At 40.8% G+C, this 15,716-nt stretch overlaps 1 protein-coding gene and 1 long non-coding RNA gene across 3 annotated transcripts in view; one reads left to right on the top strand and one right to left on the bottom strand.

Annotated features, from left to right (window-relative positions):
- Window positions 1-5,838: 5,838 nt before the first annotated feature.
- LOC118563798 lies at window positions 5,839-12,754 on the top strand. Of its 2 annotated transcripts, XR_004931444.1 has the most exons (4): window positions 5,839-6,012; window positions 6,086-6,257; window positions 12,332-12,493; window positions 12,693-12,754. It is a non-coding gene; the product is annotated as an uncharacterized LOC118563798 (long non-coding RNA). The 2 variants fall into 2 exon arrangements; XR_004931443.1 differs by lacking the exon at window positions 12,693-12,754 and having other exon boundaries at window positions 12,332-12,625.
- A 2,458-nt stretch (window positions 12,755-15,212) lies between these two features.
- LOC118563792 (germinal-center associated nuclear protein-like) overlaps window positions 15,213-15,716 on the bottom strand; it is a 112,266-nt gene continuing 111,762 nt past the window's right edge. Inside the window, exon 6 of the mRNA XM_036139725.1 lies at window positions 15,213-15,626. Coding sequence (XP_035995618.1) covers window positions 15,459-15,626 — 168 coding nt within the window. The 3' untranslated portion in view covers window positions 15,213-15,458. The remainder of the gene's footprint in view (window positions 15,627-15,716) is intronic.

The following is a 15,716-nucleotide window of genomic DNA, read 5'->3' as shown; positions in this document are numbered from 1 at the left end:
GCTACAGTTCAAAATAAAAAGTTTTCTCCAAAACTCACCAAAATGCAGGCCGTGGTCTCTCTCCAATGCAACTCACCCAATCAGCTTGCAGCCAATACCTCAAACGTTTTACTGCATTGAAATTCTCCTGCACTTCAACAAACATCATTAATGCATCAACCTTTTTTTCTAATGATTTCCAAATTCCCCTTTAGTTTTTAGTTTCACCCATATTGTTACTTATCACTTTTACTTAACAAAATTAAACTGCGCCCCAGTCACCGCTCTTATCTTTAGGCCCACGCGCGTGGAGAAATTCACACACACATACACAAGAGACTTCGAAGCCGCGCACACACAGAGACAGACTCAGACCGAAGCTTCTAATCATTCAAACCATGGATCCCATTTAAACCAAAATAAAATTGTTAAACCGACCAGGACAGACAACGTTTAAGACAGACAGCCTTGCGCGCGCAGAGGGTCTTCTTTTAATACCCTTCCACTCGACAAAACCAACTATTCATTTAAATACCACCTCGGTCTAATCGTCGTGCAATCAGAATCCCCGTTCTGATGCTAGAGAACAATATAAATGTTCCCTTGGGGCCCCTTTTTTTAATCTTTTATCTTCTTTTACAGCTCACTTTAAAGGTCTTGCTGTCTTAGCCTCAACTTTTAGATGGTTTTGTATTCTTGGCCGTTCCTATCGCTACGTTTCTTTGGAGAGTCCCCTTTCTCCGAGGTAACGTTCCACCTCAGTGTTAAAATTTCCCCAGACTCGTCAGTCATGGAGAGGGAGCGACCAACTTCCGAGACTATTTTTTATCTTTGTAATTTTATCTTTTTTATTGTCTTTTATTTTATTTTTCAACAGCCTCACAACTTAACGGCTTCTTGGCTTTTATCTCTTTTATCATTTCTATCTTATTTTACGGTTTTCCGACGTGGACATACAGATAACTCTCATTCTCTCATTTCTCGGTTTCAACATAAATTCTATTTAAACCTATTTGTACTGTTCAGCCTCTGATATTTTGAGAAGAAAGCGTCTCACTTACAGCAACACTTGATTTAGCCTACATCTAATCTTTAGCCAATAGGAGAATCAAAATCTCCTTACTTTTTTTCGGGTCGACCCTGTTTTGCTGTAAGTGATTACTTCTTCGTGCCCAATTTCAAAAGGTTCCTCCACTTTAATGTCACATCCGGGTCACGGCTAACCAAATTGTGATTTATTTATTATTGGCCTAATCCTGCTTCGCTACTAAAGGCCCATTTTTACCCCGGTTTAAGATTTGACAATAAAATAAGGAATCATTGATCAGAGGTAGAACGATTTAAATACATATTTAATTCATAGAAATTAAATATGGAGACAGAGTACATACCATTTACAAGATGTTGTTCTCACCGGTGGATAAGTCTGTCTGTCTGAAGTAAGTTTTACCAAGACATTCCTTTTATCAACTTTAAACTCCTCCTACATGGCTCAGTGGGAGGATGACTGACCCCCTCTCCTGCTGACCACCCCCTCAGGACAATAAAACTCCATGTTTATCTTACGCTGAAGCAGGAAAAGACAGACCCAACTCTGCTTTCCTCAGTAACCCCAACTAAGATATATTTTTAATTCTCAACAGTAGCCACAGCTGCCCTGGAGCAGACTGACAGAGGAGAGGCTGCACAACACCACATGCTAAAGCTAAATCTCACTGCAGAAAATGTAAATAATTTAATGGAAACAGGAGTGGAACTCTAAAAGATGGACACATCTCTCAGTTGTTCCTTGTCAGACCCCTACTCTGAAATAAAAATAAGCTATACAGCTCTTTAAAAAAATCCAAGAATTTTTTCTTTTTCATTAAATCGGGCTAAATCAGTTTTATCTAAACTAAATAATCTAAGAGAAATTATTGCTGTAGTTTGATTGTTTTATTAAACCATGTAGCTCAATATAATCTCAGGTTTTGGACAGGTGTAATGGACCCTCAGTGTGCTCGTGTGATGTTGCTCACAGAGGTCAAGTGAACGCTCAGGGAGTTTGTGTGTTTGCTCAGACACATGAAAAATTAAGGGGAACATTGGGTGTCAGCTATGGATAGTCTTAGTTCTGAACTCTGTCTTCCCATTTTTGGCTTGGTGCCAATTTTTGGTTCTGTTAATCAATTGCTTTTTATTTCAAACTCTGCTTGTGTGGCTGAACACTGGGTCCTCGGTCTCTGGTTTATTTATATAGCACTGTTCAAAAGTTCAACTGGTGAACAAAGTGCTTTACAAGCTGAAATGCAAAGATGCTGAGACAAAATAGGCAAAATATAAAAATGTACAATAACAGAATTAAAAAGAGAGAAAAACTAAAGTGTGTGACAGTACAATTTTAAGAGCTATTTAGAAAAAAATTCACAAGATAAACAAAATGTATCCACAGGTGAACAGATAGGAGGGGAAGGATCAGTTTGTGCACAAAATGTACACACATCAAATCCTTTAAATCCAAATTCAATCATTCTCTGAACAAATTTCAAATAAATCTCATTTTCCCATGTTAGCCTTGCAAACAGAGGCTGCCAAACACATGAAAAAATACATAAAATTACTGAGCGACCTACAGAGAATTCTGCCATCAGTTCTTTGGTTTTAAAGAAAATGTCACTTCAGCTGGTGTCCTGTCCATCATCACAAGATCCTGAAGCAGCAGGAACTCAGAGATCTTCAGTCTGACTCCATTTAAAGTTCAACTCTCTTAAACTAAAGGACTTTTATACTTCACTTAATGAAGCCACGTTTCCAAACCTGTGGAGGACGACACAGAAGATGCTGCTTGGCTCAGCCTACATGTGAGAGCAGACGTTCACCATCATGAACTTCAACAAAGTCCATCACAGATCAAGTTAACAGACCAACATCTGAGCTCTATCCTGAGATTTACCACAACAAAACTAACTCCAGACTTTGATGCACTGGTAAAAAGGGAGACCAGCAGCACTGTTCCTGCTGAAAGTGAACATGATTTCACTATGATGTAGAAAAAAACACATTTGGAAAATAATTTGTACAATAAGCCTTGGATATTCATGCTTTACTGTCTGTTAAAGGCAAAACCTTTATGCAATGGCTTTACATGTAATTTTTAGTAGTTTACACACATACTTAATTCATCTGCTCCTGGCCCCGCCCCTCTGTCAGATTTAAGGACCCACTGTGGCCACCAGTCAAAAAGTTTGCCCACCCCTGCCCTAGCTGAGGAGGAGGAGGAAGAGGAGGAGGAGGAGGAAGAGCAGGGGGAGGAGGAGGTCAGCCTCCTTGTATCGGGTAGAACAGGCAGTGAAGTCAGCTTGGTAGAGATTTATATTATTACCACAACCAAACTGTAACGTTTCTGGCACTGGAGCTGATCTAATTATCCACTCAGCACACCTGTTCAGTTTCCACCCTGCCTGCAATTAACTTCCAGTGTTTTCACCTGTTCTCACCTCCATTTAAACTCCGTTCTGATCAGTCTCCAGTGCCAGAACGTCACATCTGATCCCGTCTCTCAAGCTCAACTAATACCTACGGTAAGAGCAATCCAGCAGTTGTTTATTCAAACCAGCTTACTTGCCTTCCTGTTGCCCGATCAGTTATTCTGCTCTTTGTCCAAGTTCTGCCTGTTTCCGTCCTGTTCCTGTCTGCCTGTCCAAAACCCTCTGGTTGGGTTTTGTGGATCAGATCCTGCCTGTCCGACAATAACTGTATTAGGACTCTCCCGTGAGGCTCTGGGGAAGCTGTCAATTGTCAGGACCGAGACTGGACCCACTGTTCTGACCCACTGCTGGTACTGTGCTTTGACCCATCTGGACTTCCCTCGGTTTACTCTGCTCATCGCAGCCAACCCTACCTGTTTTTTCCCTGCAATTCTGGTTATCCATTTGCCTGCCTCCACTTGTAAATAAACCCCTTTTCAAGCATTAGCTCTGCGTCCGGCTGAATTCTGGGTTCAGTTTAACCAATCATTACACAAACCTTTTACTGAGGAGGAACATTTGGCCTGAAAAACAAGCTGAGGTTATTTTTAATGAAATCTGCAGCAATGTGAACTACAGGAAATGGTTTATACAGTGATGTCATGGACCATTAAATGTGTGAATTATAATGGAAATCATTAATATCTAACAATATTACAAAATCAACAGTTAAACCTAAAACTGTTTCTACAGCAACTTGTAAATCATGTAATATTAAAAAAAAAATGTAAAACATTAAATAACAAACATCTGTATCCATTTCAGAGACACTGAGGCACCAAGCTTGATGAATTAATTTTAATCTTCACATCCGTATAATAAATATCTGAATTCATCACTAAAACTGAATCTATTTATTGAGAGACAGATGACGGTCTGTGATCGTGACTAAATGAGGATTTTTAAACAGCTTTGATCATCTGAGCTTCTGGACTGATCCTGTTTAGCTGCTGCAGTTTTTACACTTTTGTTAACTTTCCTGAAATGTTTCTATTTGTCTACAGACACAAAATATTAAAAACAACTTATTGTTGTTGATGTTTCATCTCTGCTGACTGACCTCATGTTCATGAACATGAGAAGTAAAACAAAGTAATTTTAATAACTCAGGGAGGATTTCTATTCATCAGTCTGATTTAAGTTCAGTTTAGAGAAGAACTCCAAGAGCAAAGCTCAGGCATCAGTAACAACTTTGTGGAGGAATATAATTTCCTCATTGAAGCATCCTGGTGAAGCTGAGCAGCTATTAAGGTCTGGCTGCTGATAAACTCTCCAGATCAGGTCAGAAATGACCAATCCTCCTTGTTTCCTTCACATCTCTGCCATCTAACTGACTACAGCTCCTTTACTGTTGCTCACCTGTCGATACTAATTTACCAAGTGGTTTCACTTTTACTGGGGCCTTACTTTCACAGGTCAAAGGTCATGGTCTGGGAGGTCTTTCCAGGTTTTCCAGGATTGTTAAAGGAATAAAGCAGATTAACTTTGTCCTTTGGTCACTGCTGGGAAATAAGGCAACAAATGTTTTCAAGAAGCAGAATAACTCAGAGATTTATGTCAACATCATGTTCTGGTCAGAGGACTGAGGTCAACATCTCAGCTGCTGCTGGAAGTCCCAGCCTCTACATGACAACCAGGAGGAGGTCTGAATGTTTGCTCACTGCTTCTAGATTTTATTATTTTTCATCTTTCCTGTCTGGTTAATTCAGGCATGAAGAAGCTGGTTGCCTCCATTTGCTCCACAGAAGGAAACTCTAGATTGAATCTTAGTTTATAATTGATTTAATTAAATCAGGACTTTCTCTGGTATCTAAACAGACACATTAATGAACTAGGAACCAGTGTTTAAATGACCTTTAACCTTCTGCATTATTCTTGGTCCCTGCATCTAAATTATGGAACGATCTTCTCTCCATATCAGAGGAGCTCAGACCTGGAAAATTTACATTCTCTGCTGAAGACCCACTTCTTTGCTGTTGTCTTTATTTTATCCTGTTTATAACATTGTGGAAAAGCAGAGACTTCCTTTATAAATGTGATAAATAGATAAATGTGACTTAATAAAACCATAAAGCTATCTACAACACATTAGTTTTGTGTTTTAAATCAAAGATAAAAACAGAGAATCCAGCTCTGATCAGTTTTTCAAACCAGTAAAATCTGTTTGTTCGTCTTTAAATCTGTTATTCAGGCAGAAAAACCTGAAGGAACAAAATAACAGTTTCTGTTTGGACCGGCTTTAAGACTGCAGTAGTTTACCATCAGTAATCTGACAAACTGACCTGAAAAATGAATCTATTCACAGGCCAGCTGGCGTGATGGTAAATATGCAGCCAATAACATGGTAATGGGGCTCCTGGAGGTTTTCACAGAAGTTCTGAGGTTCCTGAAGGACGATGCTCTGAAAACCATCAAACACCATTCAGCAGGAGGAGAGATCTCAGCCTCTGACTTCACCTGGGTGCTGACTGTTCCTGACAGCTTGAAGGATGTTACTAAACGGATCATAACAGAAGCTGCTGTTCTGGTAACATCATGATTTTAAGAGTCCAGCAGCTCTGAAATGTTCAGAAGAATCAGACTTTTTATTTCTCCTCCAGGCAGGTCTTGTAGGAGAAGACACTAAAGACAAACTGGTGTTTGCTCTGGAATCAGCAGCAGCTTTGGCCTGGTGTTTGAAGCCTCCACCTGATGGCTTCATCACACAGAACCACAGCAGAACCTCCCAGGATCAACCTCCAGAACCAGCAGGCGCTGGTACCAGCTGTAACGGTACTGTCTGGATCTATAAAGTCTGTCATACAAACATTCACCATAAAACAAGCTTTGTTATGAATTATTAATGATCTGTTTGATCCTGTTGATGCTGATAACTTCTGTTAATATTTAAGTTTTTGTTACATTTTTGTTCTAAATGTTTCAGAGCATCAATCAATTTATGATCGATAAACTGAATAAATACAAATAATAAGTCAACATATCATTTAAATAATATAAAGATATCCAAACCAATATGTGTGTAAAAAGTTAATTTCCTCCTAAATCTAATAATAGTCTCGACTCAAAAACCTTTTTTATTTTCTGGGAATAAATCTTTTAAATCTCTGAGGAGGAATTTTGTTCCACTTTTGTTTGCAGAATATTTTCTGCGATAGTTGTAGGTCCAGCTGCTTCAGCTATGGCTTCATTTCCCTGTCATTGGGTGAATTCCCTCTGCATCAGTAACATGTCCAGCTATGAGACACTAGGCTGGAATAACGCACATTTTCCTGCTTTAACCCTCAGGTTGAGCTTCTTTAACCTCTAACGCCTCTTCCAGGTTTCTCATGGGGCTTTTGGCGTCACGTCCTGTGATCAGTTTATCATCCAGATAACAGAGAACACCATCTAAACCCTGAAGAACCTGGTCCATCAACTCCTGAAACATGGCAGGAGCTCTTGTAACTCCATCAGGAAGTCAGTTTACTGAACAACCTTGTGTGTGTTAATATCCATGTAGTGTTCAGCTCTACCTGCTGATCTGCCTGTCATAGATCCAACTTTGTGAAGTTCTCACCTCCAGCTGGTTGTAAATAGATCCTTTGGTTCTGGAATAGGATCCTGATCCACTTCCAGCAGAGGGTTGATTGACTCTTTATAATCCCCACAGATCCTGACTGATCCACTTCAGGAATTTTCAGTGTGGGTGTCGCCCGTTCACTGTGATCAACAGGAGTTATAACTCCATCTGCTCCATCTGGATTAACTGAGTTTCAGCAGCTTCCTGAAGGGCATAAGGGACAGAACCGGGTTTATAAACTAGGTAATGGTCCCTGGTATCACTTGTAGTTCTGCTTAAAAACCAGTGACCTTGTCTAGAGCTCACATACCTCTGAGTATCTGTTCCATAACTCCTCTAAACTCTCAGTTCCTCCGTTTACAGGAGACCAATCCAGCTTCAGCTGTTTTATCCAGTCCCTTCCCAGGAAGGCTGGGCCATTTCCTTCTACTAGCAGCAGGTTCAGTGTGAGATTAGTGCCTCTGCAGCTCAGTCACAGTAAGTTTACCTTTCAGCCTCAGTGACTGTTGGCTCTAAGGTTTTAGTTCACAGGTTCAGCTTTTAAATTTACTCTTGTACGGTCTCTCAGATTCCACAGAGACAGCAGCTCCTGCTTCCATCTTCAGCTGCTTCCCATTAACCCTTACATTCACAGAACAAGGTTTATCAGCAGGGCAGTCAAACTTTTTTAAAGTAGCAGGCCGCACACTATCAATTAGGAGGGTGCACTTATGCCGGTGCCCGAGCCCCGGAGGGGAGAATTTTGAAAAATAGACTCTCCCTGATATATTTTGGAAGCTTTCAAGACAGGTGATTATTTAAACAATAGAGTCAGAGTGCATGTTTCAAATTCAATAAAAGGCAAAAAATGTGAATGATCAATTCTTCAAAAACATTTCTTTTTTATCATTATTCTTAAAACATTATTTTTTCACATGATGTTATCATCATGTTTTAACAAGGTAAGGTAATCTCCATTTGCATAAAAGTTGTTTAATTTGAATTACTAGCACCACATAAAACATCAGATTAGGTGAGGTCTATTCATCTTATTATTATTATTCACAATTCTGTTCTAAAAACGATTGTAACATTTCTTCACGAACAAAGTCGAATTTTTATGATAAAAAATACAGGGTTGGAATTTGAAATTGAATTTACATGTTGAATTTATTTCAGTCATATCGCTCTTTTCGAAATCTCTTATCTCAGTTTAATTTCACTTGCACTCATCACACACACATGATATCATATCATCGGCGAGAATTCTAGAGACGAACACAAAATGCATCCCCTGAAAAACTTTGATAATTTGCTGCTGTAATATTATATTTTATTATATGTAATATTATAGGTTTTTCAGAATAAAAAGCAGATGTGCATAATCAAAAAATATCAGAAATACAATTTTAGAGCATTCAGTATTGTAAGAAAGCCCACGCTGTTTCTAGATAAATACATTATTGTATGAGTTAAGTTCTATTCCGTTTTATGCCTCTTTCCCTGTAAGTTTGAAATGCCCCATGCTCCTGAATGCACCATAGCTTTCTGACGCTCGTGAATGCATCACATTGGTCTATGAACGCGGTGCTGTGCACGTTTTATCTTCCGCTTAAAAAGCTTTGCAGTTTCAAAACTCACGTCGGCTCTCACGGTTTTATTGCACTTTTCGGCATAACACTTGATCAGACAAGTAGCATCTCGGTTGGAACAAGGAACCCAATCACTCGTTAATGTTGCTCTCAGTTTCTGCTCCACATTCAGGACAAATGTTTCCTTTTCCAGTTTTTCCAGTGAACAGTTCAACACTAAAGTTAATGTTTGGTTCTGATTCACAAAGTCTGGAACAGAGTTTTTCTTTGCAGAACTTCCCTTCTTTCATCTTGACACGTAGAGCTGTCAGCTTCTCTGGAGGACGGTGGATGTCCTGAACATGTTCATGTGTCCTTGTGTCCATCCCCTGTGATCCATCGTTGTCCTCTTTCTGGACTGGAACCACTTCTGATGAGGCCTCTAGATGTCTGGTCCAGTCTGCTGGCTTGTCTTGTTGCCTCTCTGGTCGGGAACAACAAGCTTTTCCAACGTGTCCTTTCTTCTGACAGCCTCTGCATTCTGCTTCCCTGAATCAACATTTATCTGCTGCGTCACTTTTCAGTAAATCTGTAACAAACCTTCCTGGTTGCTTCTCTCTTTGTAGTCTCTGATCTGGAAATGGAAGATGCTCTGACAGATCTGAGACCATTGCTCTGCATTTTGCTTTGTTCCTTCATGGACCAATCCCTGATCATAGCTGACCTGGCAACCCAGATTGATAATGTGTAGCTCTCCATGTTCTGCACATTAATCTGGACCTGCTGGTTCTGATCCATCAGATCCATTCAGGGAAAGAAGGGACATTCAGCAGAAGGTCCTGAGCTGATTGGTCAAAGCGACACCAGATGCAGTCTGGACCAGAGCTGGACGGGTCATCAATGGTCCACTTCAGAGTGAGAGGAACCAGACAGGCTGCCCTGCTGCCACTGCTACCAGGATTTCTGCTGAGCATCTGTAAACAACATTGACTGAACAATACCATCATGACTTCAATGAAAAAACATCACAAGAGCAGATTGAAATGTCCAGAGAAGAAATCAAGTTTCTGAATATTATGAACAATCCAGAACAATGAACTGATGGACATTATTGGACTGACTTCCCCTTTAAAGCTGAAAACTGCATCTAACCAGTGAACCTCTGGACTGCAGAGCAACGTCTTCAAGGCTGGAAGAGAAAGTTTGAGAAGAAGAGCTTCAAGAAGGATTACATCTCATTAATGGAGGACCTGATCTGTGATGGATCTGCTGAAACTGTTCCTGATGATCCCTGAATGGACGGTGGAGGAAAAGTCTGGTATCTACCCCACCGTGGTGTTTATCACCCAGAGAAGACAAACTGGTTGTTTCTGATTGAGCTGCAACATTTAAAGGGATTTCTCTGAACCAGCAGCTGTTAAAGGACCGGACCATCTCAGCTGTGGGACTTCTTCTAGCTTTAGACAAGAGTCCATTGCAGTTCTGGTAGATGTTTCACCAGGTCCATGTTCCAGAGAAACAGAGAAACTTCCTTCACTTCCTCTGGTGGCCTAATGGCGACACTTCACTGATTCCCAAAGAATATCTGATAAAGTCCATCTGTCTGGAGCCGTGTCCTCTCTGAGCTCTGCAGATTATGCAGGAAGAAAACCAGCAGGAGACAAATCCCAGCAGTTTCCAGCTGAAGGGGTCGGTACGATCCAGCAGGATTTTTATCTGGATGATGGTTTAAAACCTCTGAGGAAGAGGAAGCAGTAACATTTATTCAGGATTTTAAAGCTCTCTGCAGTAAAGGAGGATTCAGGCTCTCCAGGCGGCTCAGTAACAGCCGTGCAGCGCTGCAAACATCTCAGACAACAGAGCAAAGGAAACGTTGGAGATGGATGGAGATGAGCTTCCAGTGCAGCGGCTCTTGGACTGCAGTGATTCCCTCAAAGTGATGCATTCAGATCCAGAAGCTCTCTTCCAGAGCGCTCCATAGAAGAAGGGGAATCCTGTCAGCTCACTGATCTCCTGGGATTTTTGCTCCCTTCATCATCGCTGCCAAACTGCTGCTACAAGAGCTCTGCAGGAGAAACCTGGGCTGATGATGCTGTTCTCCATCATTTCTCCAGACCATGGACCAGCTGGATGATCTGGAGAGGAGATCAGAGTTTAAAGTGGATTGTTGCAAGAAGCCTAAAGCCTTTTGTCCTGTTCTAGCAGCTCCTCCACTTCTCTGATGCCAGCCAGGTGGGACAAGCTACAGTTTCCTGTTTAAATCACAAACTGAGCATCATGATGGCCTCACATTCCTCCTGGGAAAGACCAGAGTTGCTCCAAGCAGACGACCATCCCTGGTCTGGAGCTCACTGCAGCTGTCCTCTCTGTTCTCATGGACCAACTGCTTCATGGAGAGTTACATCTGAACCCTGAGACCTCTGTTTTCTGGACTGACAGCACCTCCGTCCTGAAATACATCTGCAGTGAAGCAAAGAGGTTCATAGCTTTGCTGCTAGCAGAGCGTCCATCATCAGAGAAGCTGCACCAGCGGACCAGAGGAGAGATGTGAGCTCTAAAGACCATCCAGCAGATGAGGCATCAGGAGGGATGAGAGCGGAGGACTTCTTGGAGCTCAGCAGATGGATTAATGGTCCTGAGTTCCTGTTTGAGTCTGAAGACAAACGGCCTCAGCTGGATGTGAGGAACGATCCACTTCCTGCTGATGGTTCTGGAATAAAAAGGATGTGACTGTCAATGCTGCTGCTGAGGAGATGAAAAGCCCTGCCAGATGTTTCATCTCCTACTTTTCATCCTGGTGAAGCTGAAAACACCTGCAGCTTGGTTTTTAAAGCTTAAAGAGCTCCTTAGATCTCCGTCTCAGAGGAGAAAAGAGTTTTCTGCCAGGATGCATCAGTCAGGAGACGATGGAAACACCAAAGAGCAAAAGGTGTCAGCAGAGATGCAGCAGTTTGAGACCTGCTGAAAGGACAACATTTAACTCCTGGAGATCTGGATAAAGCATTTTATTATTCAGTTTATTCAAATACACGAACATTACAATTAGTCTTTTTCTCTATTTTTACGCACTAGTCTGGAAACTGTGAAGCAATTAAAAGACGAGAGATGTCATCACATCATGAATGTTTATTTATTATTTTCTGCAACTTTTTCAAATTTTTCTAAGATGTTTAATATTAAGAGCATATCTGTAAATACTACCTCTGTACTACATTCTTTGTACATTTCTCCTGTTTTTATTCATGATTACTCAGGTCTTATTCTTCTACATTTCAGCAAACATTTGAGTTTTGTTTCTTCATCAACTCCAATCTCTCCCTGAGTCTCATGACTTCAGAGAAATTAAATGTTTCTGGTTAAATGACATTTTTTAAATGGAGCCTTATCTCAGGCCTCAGGGCTTTATTATCAGACGTAGCATCACCTCCTCTAACACTGAATCATGACACCTTCAGCATCTTTTCCTCCAATATCTGTCAAAGACGCGTCACTCAGACAGAAAAACTATCCCTGTCCATTTTTACTGCATTAGTTCACCTTCTAAGGTTGTTCTGATGGAGCTGCTTTGACTCAGAGTCACTGATCTGGAAACTTCTCCATAGTTTTCCAGCATCACAGACTCTGGTGACAGAAATGGTGAGAAATAAACCGACCTAAAAACCTCCAGCTGAGCCTGAAGCTGAAAACACTGAACATGTTTCATCCTGCAGCTCAGTGAGGTTTCTGTGTTTGAACAGATCCAGCAAGAGGTCCAGAACCAGGAGAAACCAGAGTTCTGCTGGAGACCCAGAACCAAGATCAGGAGGCAGTTCACTTTAAGAAGGAACCAGGAGGAACCAAAGTTCTGCTGGAGACCAGAAACCCAGACAGGAAACGGTACCTTGTTGTCGACTGTGGAGGTAAATGTTAAACACGGTTATTTAAATGTTTATTGACAGACGAGCTTTAAAATCTTTGTTCACACTAAGAATCCAGATAAATGAGGATTGATGTAAACTTTTAGATTAATGTTTGCTGGATGTGAGTTTGAATGTGAAATAGGTTGTTTTCTGAGATTTCTTCTTTATTCTGTTTTATTCTCTTCCTGTTTGTCTAAAGATCAAACTTATTTTGGCGTCACTGTTCATGAAGTCCTGGAAGGAGGAGCCTTGAAGATGCTGGACAATGAATTTGGACTGTATCTGGGAGAGGAAAAATTCAAGGAGTTCCTCAGAGGAATATTCTCTGATGGAGTCTGGAGAGAATATAAACAAATCTTCCCCAGTGAGGTTCGGAAAATGATGTTTGAATTTAACCGTGTCAAACATCTAGATGCAGATGTTCAGATCAGCTGTCCAGATTCCCTGAGAGAACGAGCTCAGAGAGAGAAAGACATTGAAACGTTATTTGCTTCAGTGGAAGGAGCTTCCTGGGAGGATGGAGTCATCAAAATCTCCAGAGACAAACTGAGGTCCTTCTTTGATCACAGTCTGCAGAACATTGTAGAGGGTCTAAACTATGTATTAAATAGAAACTCCAACATTGGGTTTATTGTGTTAGTGGGGGGCTTTGCTGAGAGCCAGATGCTCCGTCAGTTCATCACTGATCAGTTTGGACATCAGTATAAAGTCCTGTGTCCTCTTAGACCCCAGGAAGCGGTCCTGAAAGGAGCCGTAGAGTTGGGGAGAAACCCAGAGTTGATCCAGTTTGATTGTTTTTACTGAGAATCATTTTCTGTTTTTTTACTGTGATTTTTTTCCATGAACAGTTTTTAGGAAAGTAAATGTTAAAATGTGTCAACATGTAGTTTTAATCCCTGATTTTTGGTTCTTCTGAAGAAAATATTTAGCTTTATGGAGGACATCGCTGATGGAAGAATGATGTACTGTGGTCTATAATTCAGAGCTGATTCTGTGGTAAATCAGTGGATTCTAGTATAAATACCTTATGAGGAGAATAAATAACTTTATTAACAGAGATGCTGGTCCAGTTATTAAAAATATAAATTCAGTTCCAGTGAAGTTGGACAATGTTTAAAATGTAAAAAGAAATTAAATATGATTTGCAATTTCTGTTCAGTTTATGTTGAATATGCTACAAAAACAAGATATTTAATGTTCAAACTGATAAACTACATTCTGATCAGTGCTGCACTTTATGCTGTAATGCTGCCTATTCCACCTGTAATCCCTTACACTGTCATATGCTGTATGCAACGAAATTTTGTTCCGTATGCACTCTGTCCATACAAAATGACAATAAAGTTGTCTAAGTCTATTGTTCTTTTATACAACTATTTTTCATCTGAGCCCTGCAACACGTTCCTAAAAGCTGAACAGGTTCTGTTTACCACGGTGTTGCTTCACTTTTCCTTTTAACAGCCAATAAGCTTCTGGGAGCTGAGGACACTGATTGTTGAAGCTTTTAGGAGGAAATCTTTCCCATTCCTGCTTGATGGACAACTTCAGTGTCTCAACAGTCGGGCGTCTCTGTTGTTGTATTTTGTGCTTCATGATGAGCCACACATTGTCAACAGGAGACGGGTCTGGACTGCAGAACCGTCTAGAACCTGGACTCTTTCTCTACGAAGCCACGCTGTTGTAACAGGAGCAGACTGTGGATCAACGTTGTCTGGCTGAAATAAGCAGGACGTCCCTGAAAAAGACGTTGCTTGGATGGCAGCAGATGTTGCTCCAGAACCTGGATGTAGCGTTCAGCAGTAATGGACCCTTCACAGATGTGCCAGAGCAGCAATTAAACAGTCGTGCATAAAGCTGCACGGTGGATGCATTGGTGCTGTTGGAAGACCATGAAGATGGAGAATTAGAGGAAATGAGGTTTCAGGGATCAGATATTTCCTGGATGATGATGATGATGATGATGATGATGGCTAAGATGCTGCATCCAGTCATTCTGGATGCAGAAGTTGATTCTTATCAACTTCTACAGATGTTCAGTTCTGCTGAATCCAGTCCAGATCTACAAGAATCTGTTCCTGTTCTAATGAGCTGATAAAAGATATTAAATGGTCATAAATTTGGTAGATTTTTAACTTATATAAAAAAAATAATATCTATGGAATAAAATAATAACACTTTTTCTTTTAAAAAAAACTAATCTAGTTCCCATAAGATCATGAAAACATTTTTATTCTCAGGAGTAAAAATAATTTTTCAGCCCAACTATGTTGTTCTTTAAACCACAAAAGAAGAAAAGTTCTGTTCAGTTTTTTATTTATTCTTATTCAGACTGATAACTCATGGAGGCTTTTAGACTCATTGACCAGTTTGGTTCTTTATTTTGAGGTTGGAGGAACTTCTGCTGTACAAGTTCCTTCAGTTTTCTCTAATCAGGAGAAGAAGCCACTGTTTTAAGGACTTAAGTCTCTGATGGAGTTTTCTAACTTACAGTTTCCACTGAAACCTCATAAGGGAAGAAGTTTTAAAGATATAATCAGGGAGACAGGAGACAAAGAAAGTAAAATCCTGACATTCCTTCAGTCATTGATGCTGTGTAGCTCAAGAACTGGACCCTCCAGAACCACACTGATGATCTCTGCTTCTGTTCCTGTGACAGCAGTTTAACCCCCTTAGATAAAACGAGTCACATGACCTCTTTATGGATCCAATAAACAGAAACTGAAGTTTAACATGAAAATATCTCTTTAATATCTGAGCCCAATGGAAAATAAAAGGACTTCAACACATTAATTTAACATCTGAGTCCAATAAAAGAAACAAACCCGACTGTAACGACTCTAAAAAGGAACAAACCCAAACAAAACATTTAAGCCCATATTCCTAAAAATCCTGATTTTATTTCAGCTGATGATAAAAACTAAAGCCATGATGGAGCCCAGAAGCAAGCGGTCCATCTAGAACCTCTTCAGTCGTCCACGATGCTCAGCAGCCCGCTCAGCTTCAGCCTGCAGGCCAGCTCCTCCTCTCTGCTCGCCAGGATCTGACGCTCCAGGTCCTGCAGCCTCCGAGCCAGCGGTACCGGAGGCGCTTTGGACCAGGAAGGCCCGTCCACACGCTGATCCAGCTCAGGCCTCTGGGAGGACAAGAAGACCAGAACTAACAGAATAAGCCCAGAAGAAGAAGAACTGAAGGTAAGAAAGGAGTGGTGAGGAGGAGAGGAGAC

This window comes from Fundulus heteroclitus, chromosome 7 (assembly GCF_011125445.2).
Source record: "Fundulus heteroclitus isolate FHET01 chromosome 7, MU-UCD_Fhet_4.1, whole genome shotgun sequence".
Lineage (NCBI taxonomy): Eukaryota > Metazoa > Chordata > Actinopteri > Cyprinodontiformes > Fundulidae > Fundulus > Fundulus heteroclitus.
The sequence above is the reverse complement of the archived record's forward strand: the minus strand, read 5'-3'. Positions and strand labels throughout refer to the sequence as shown.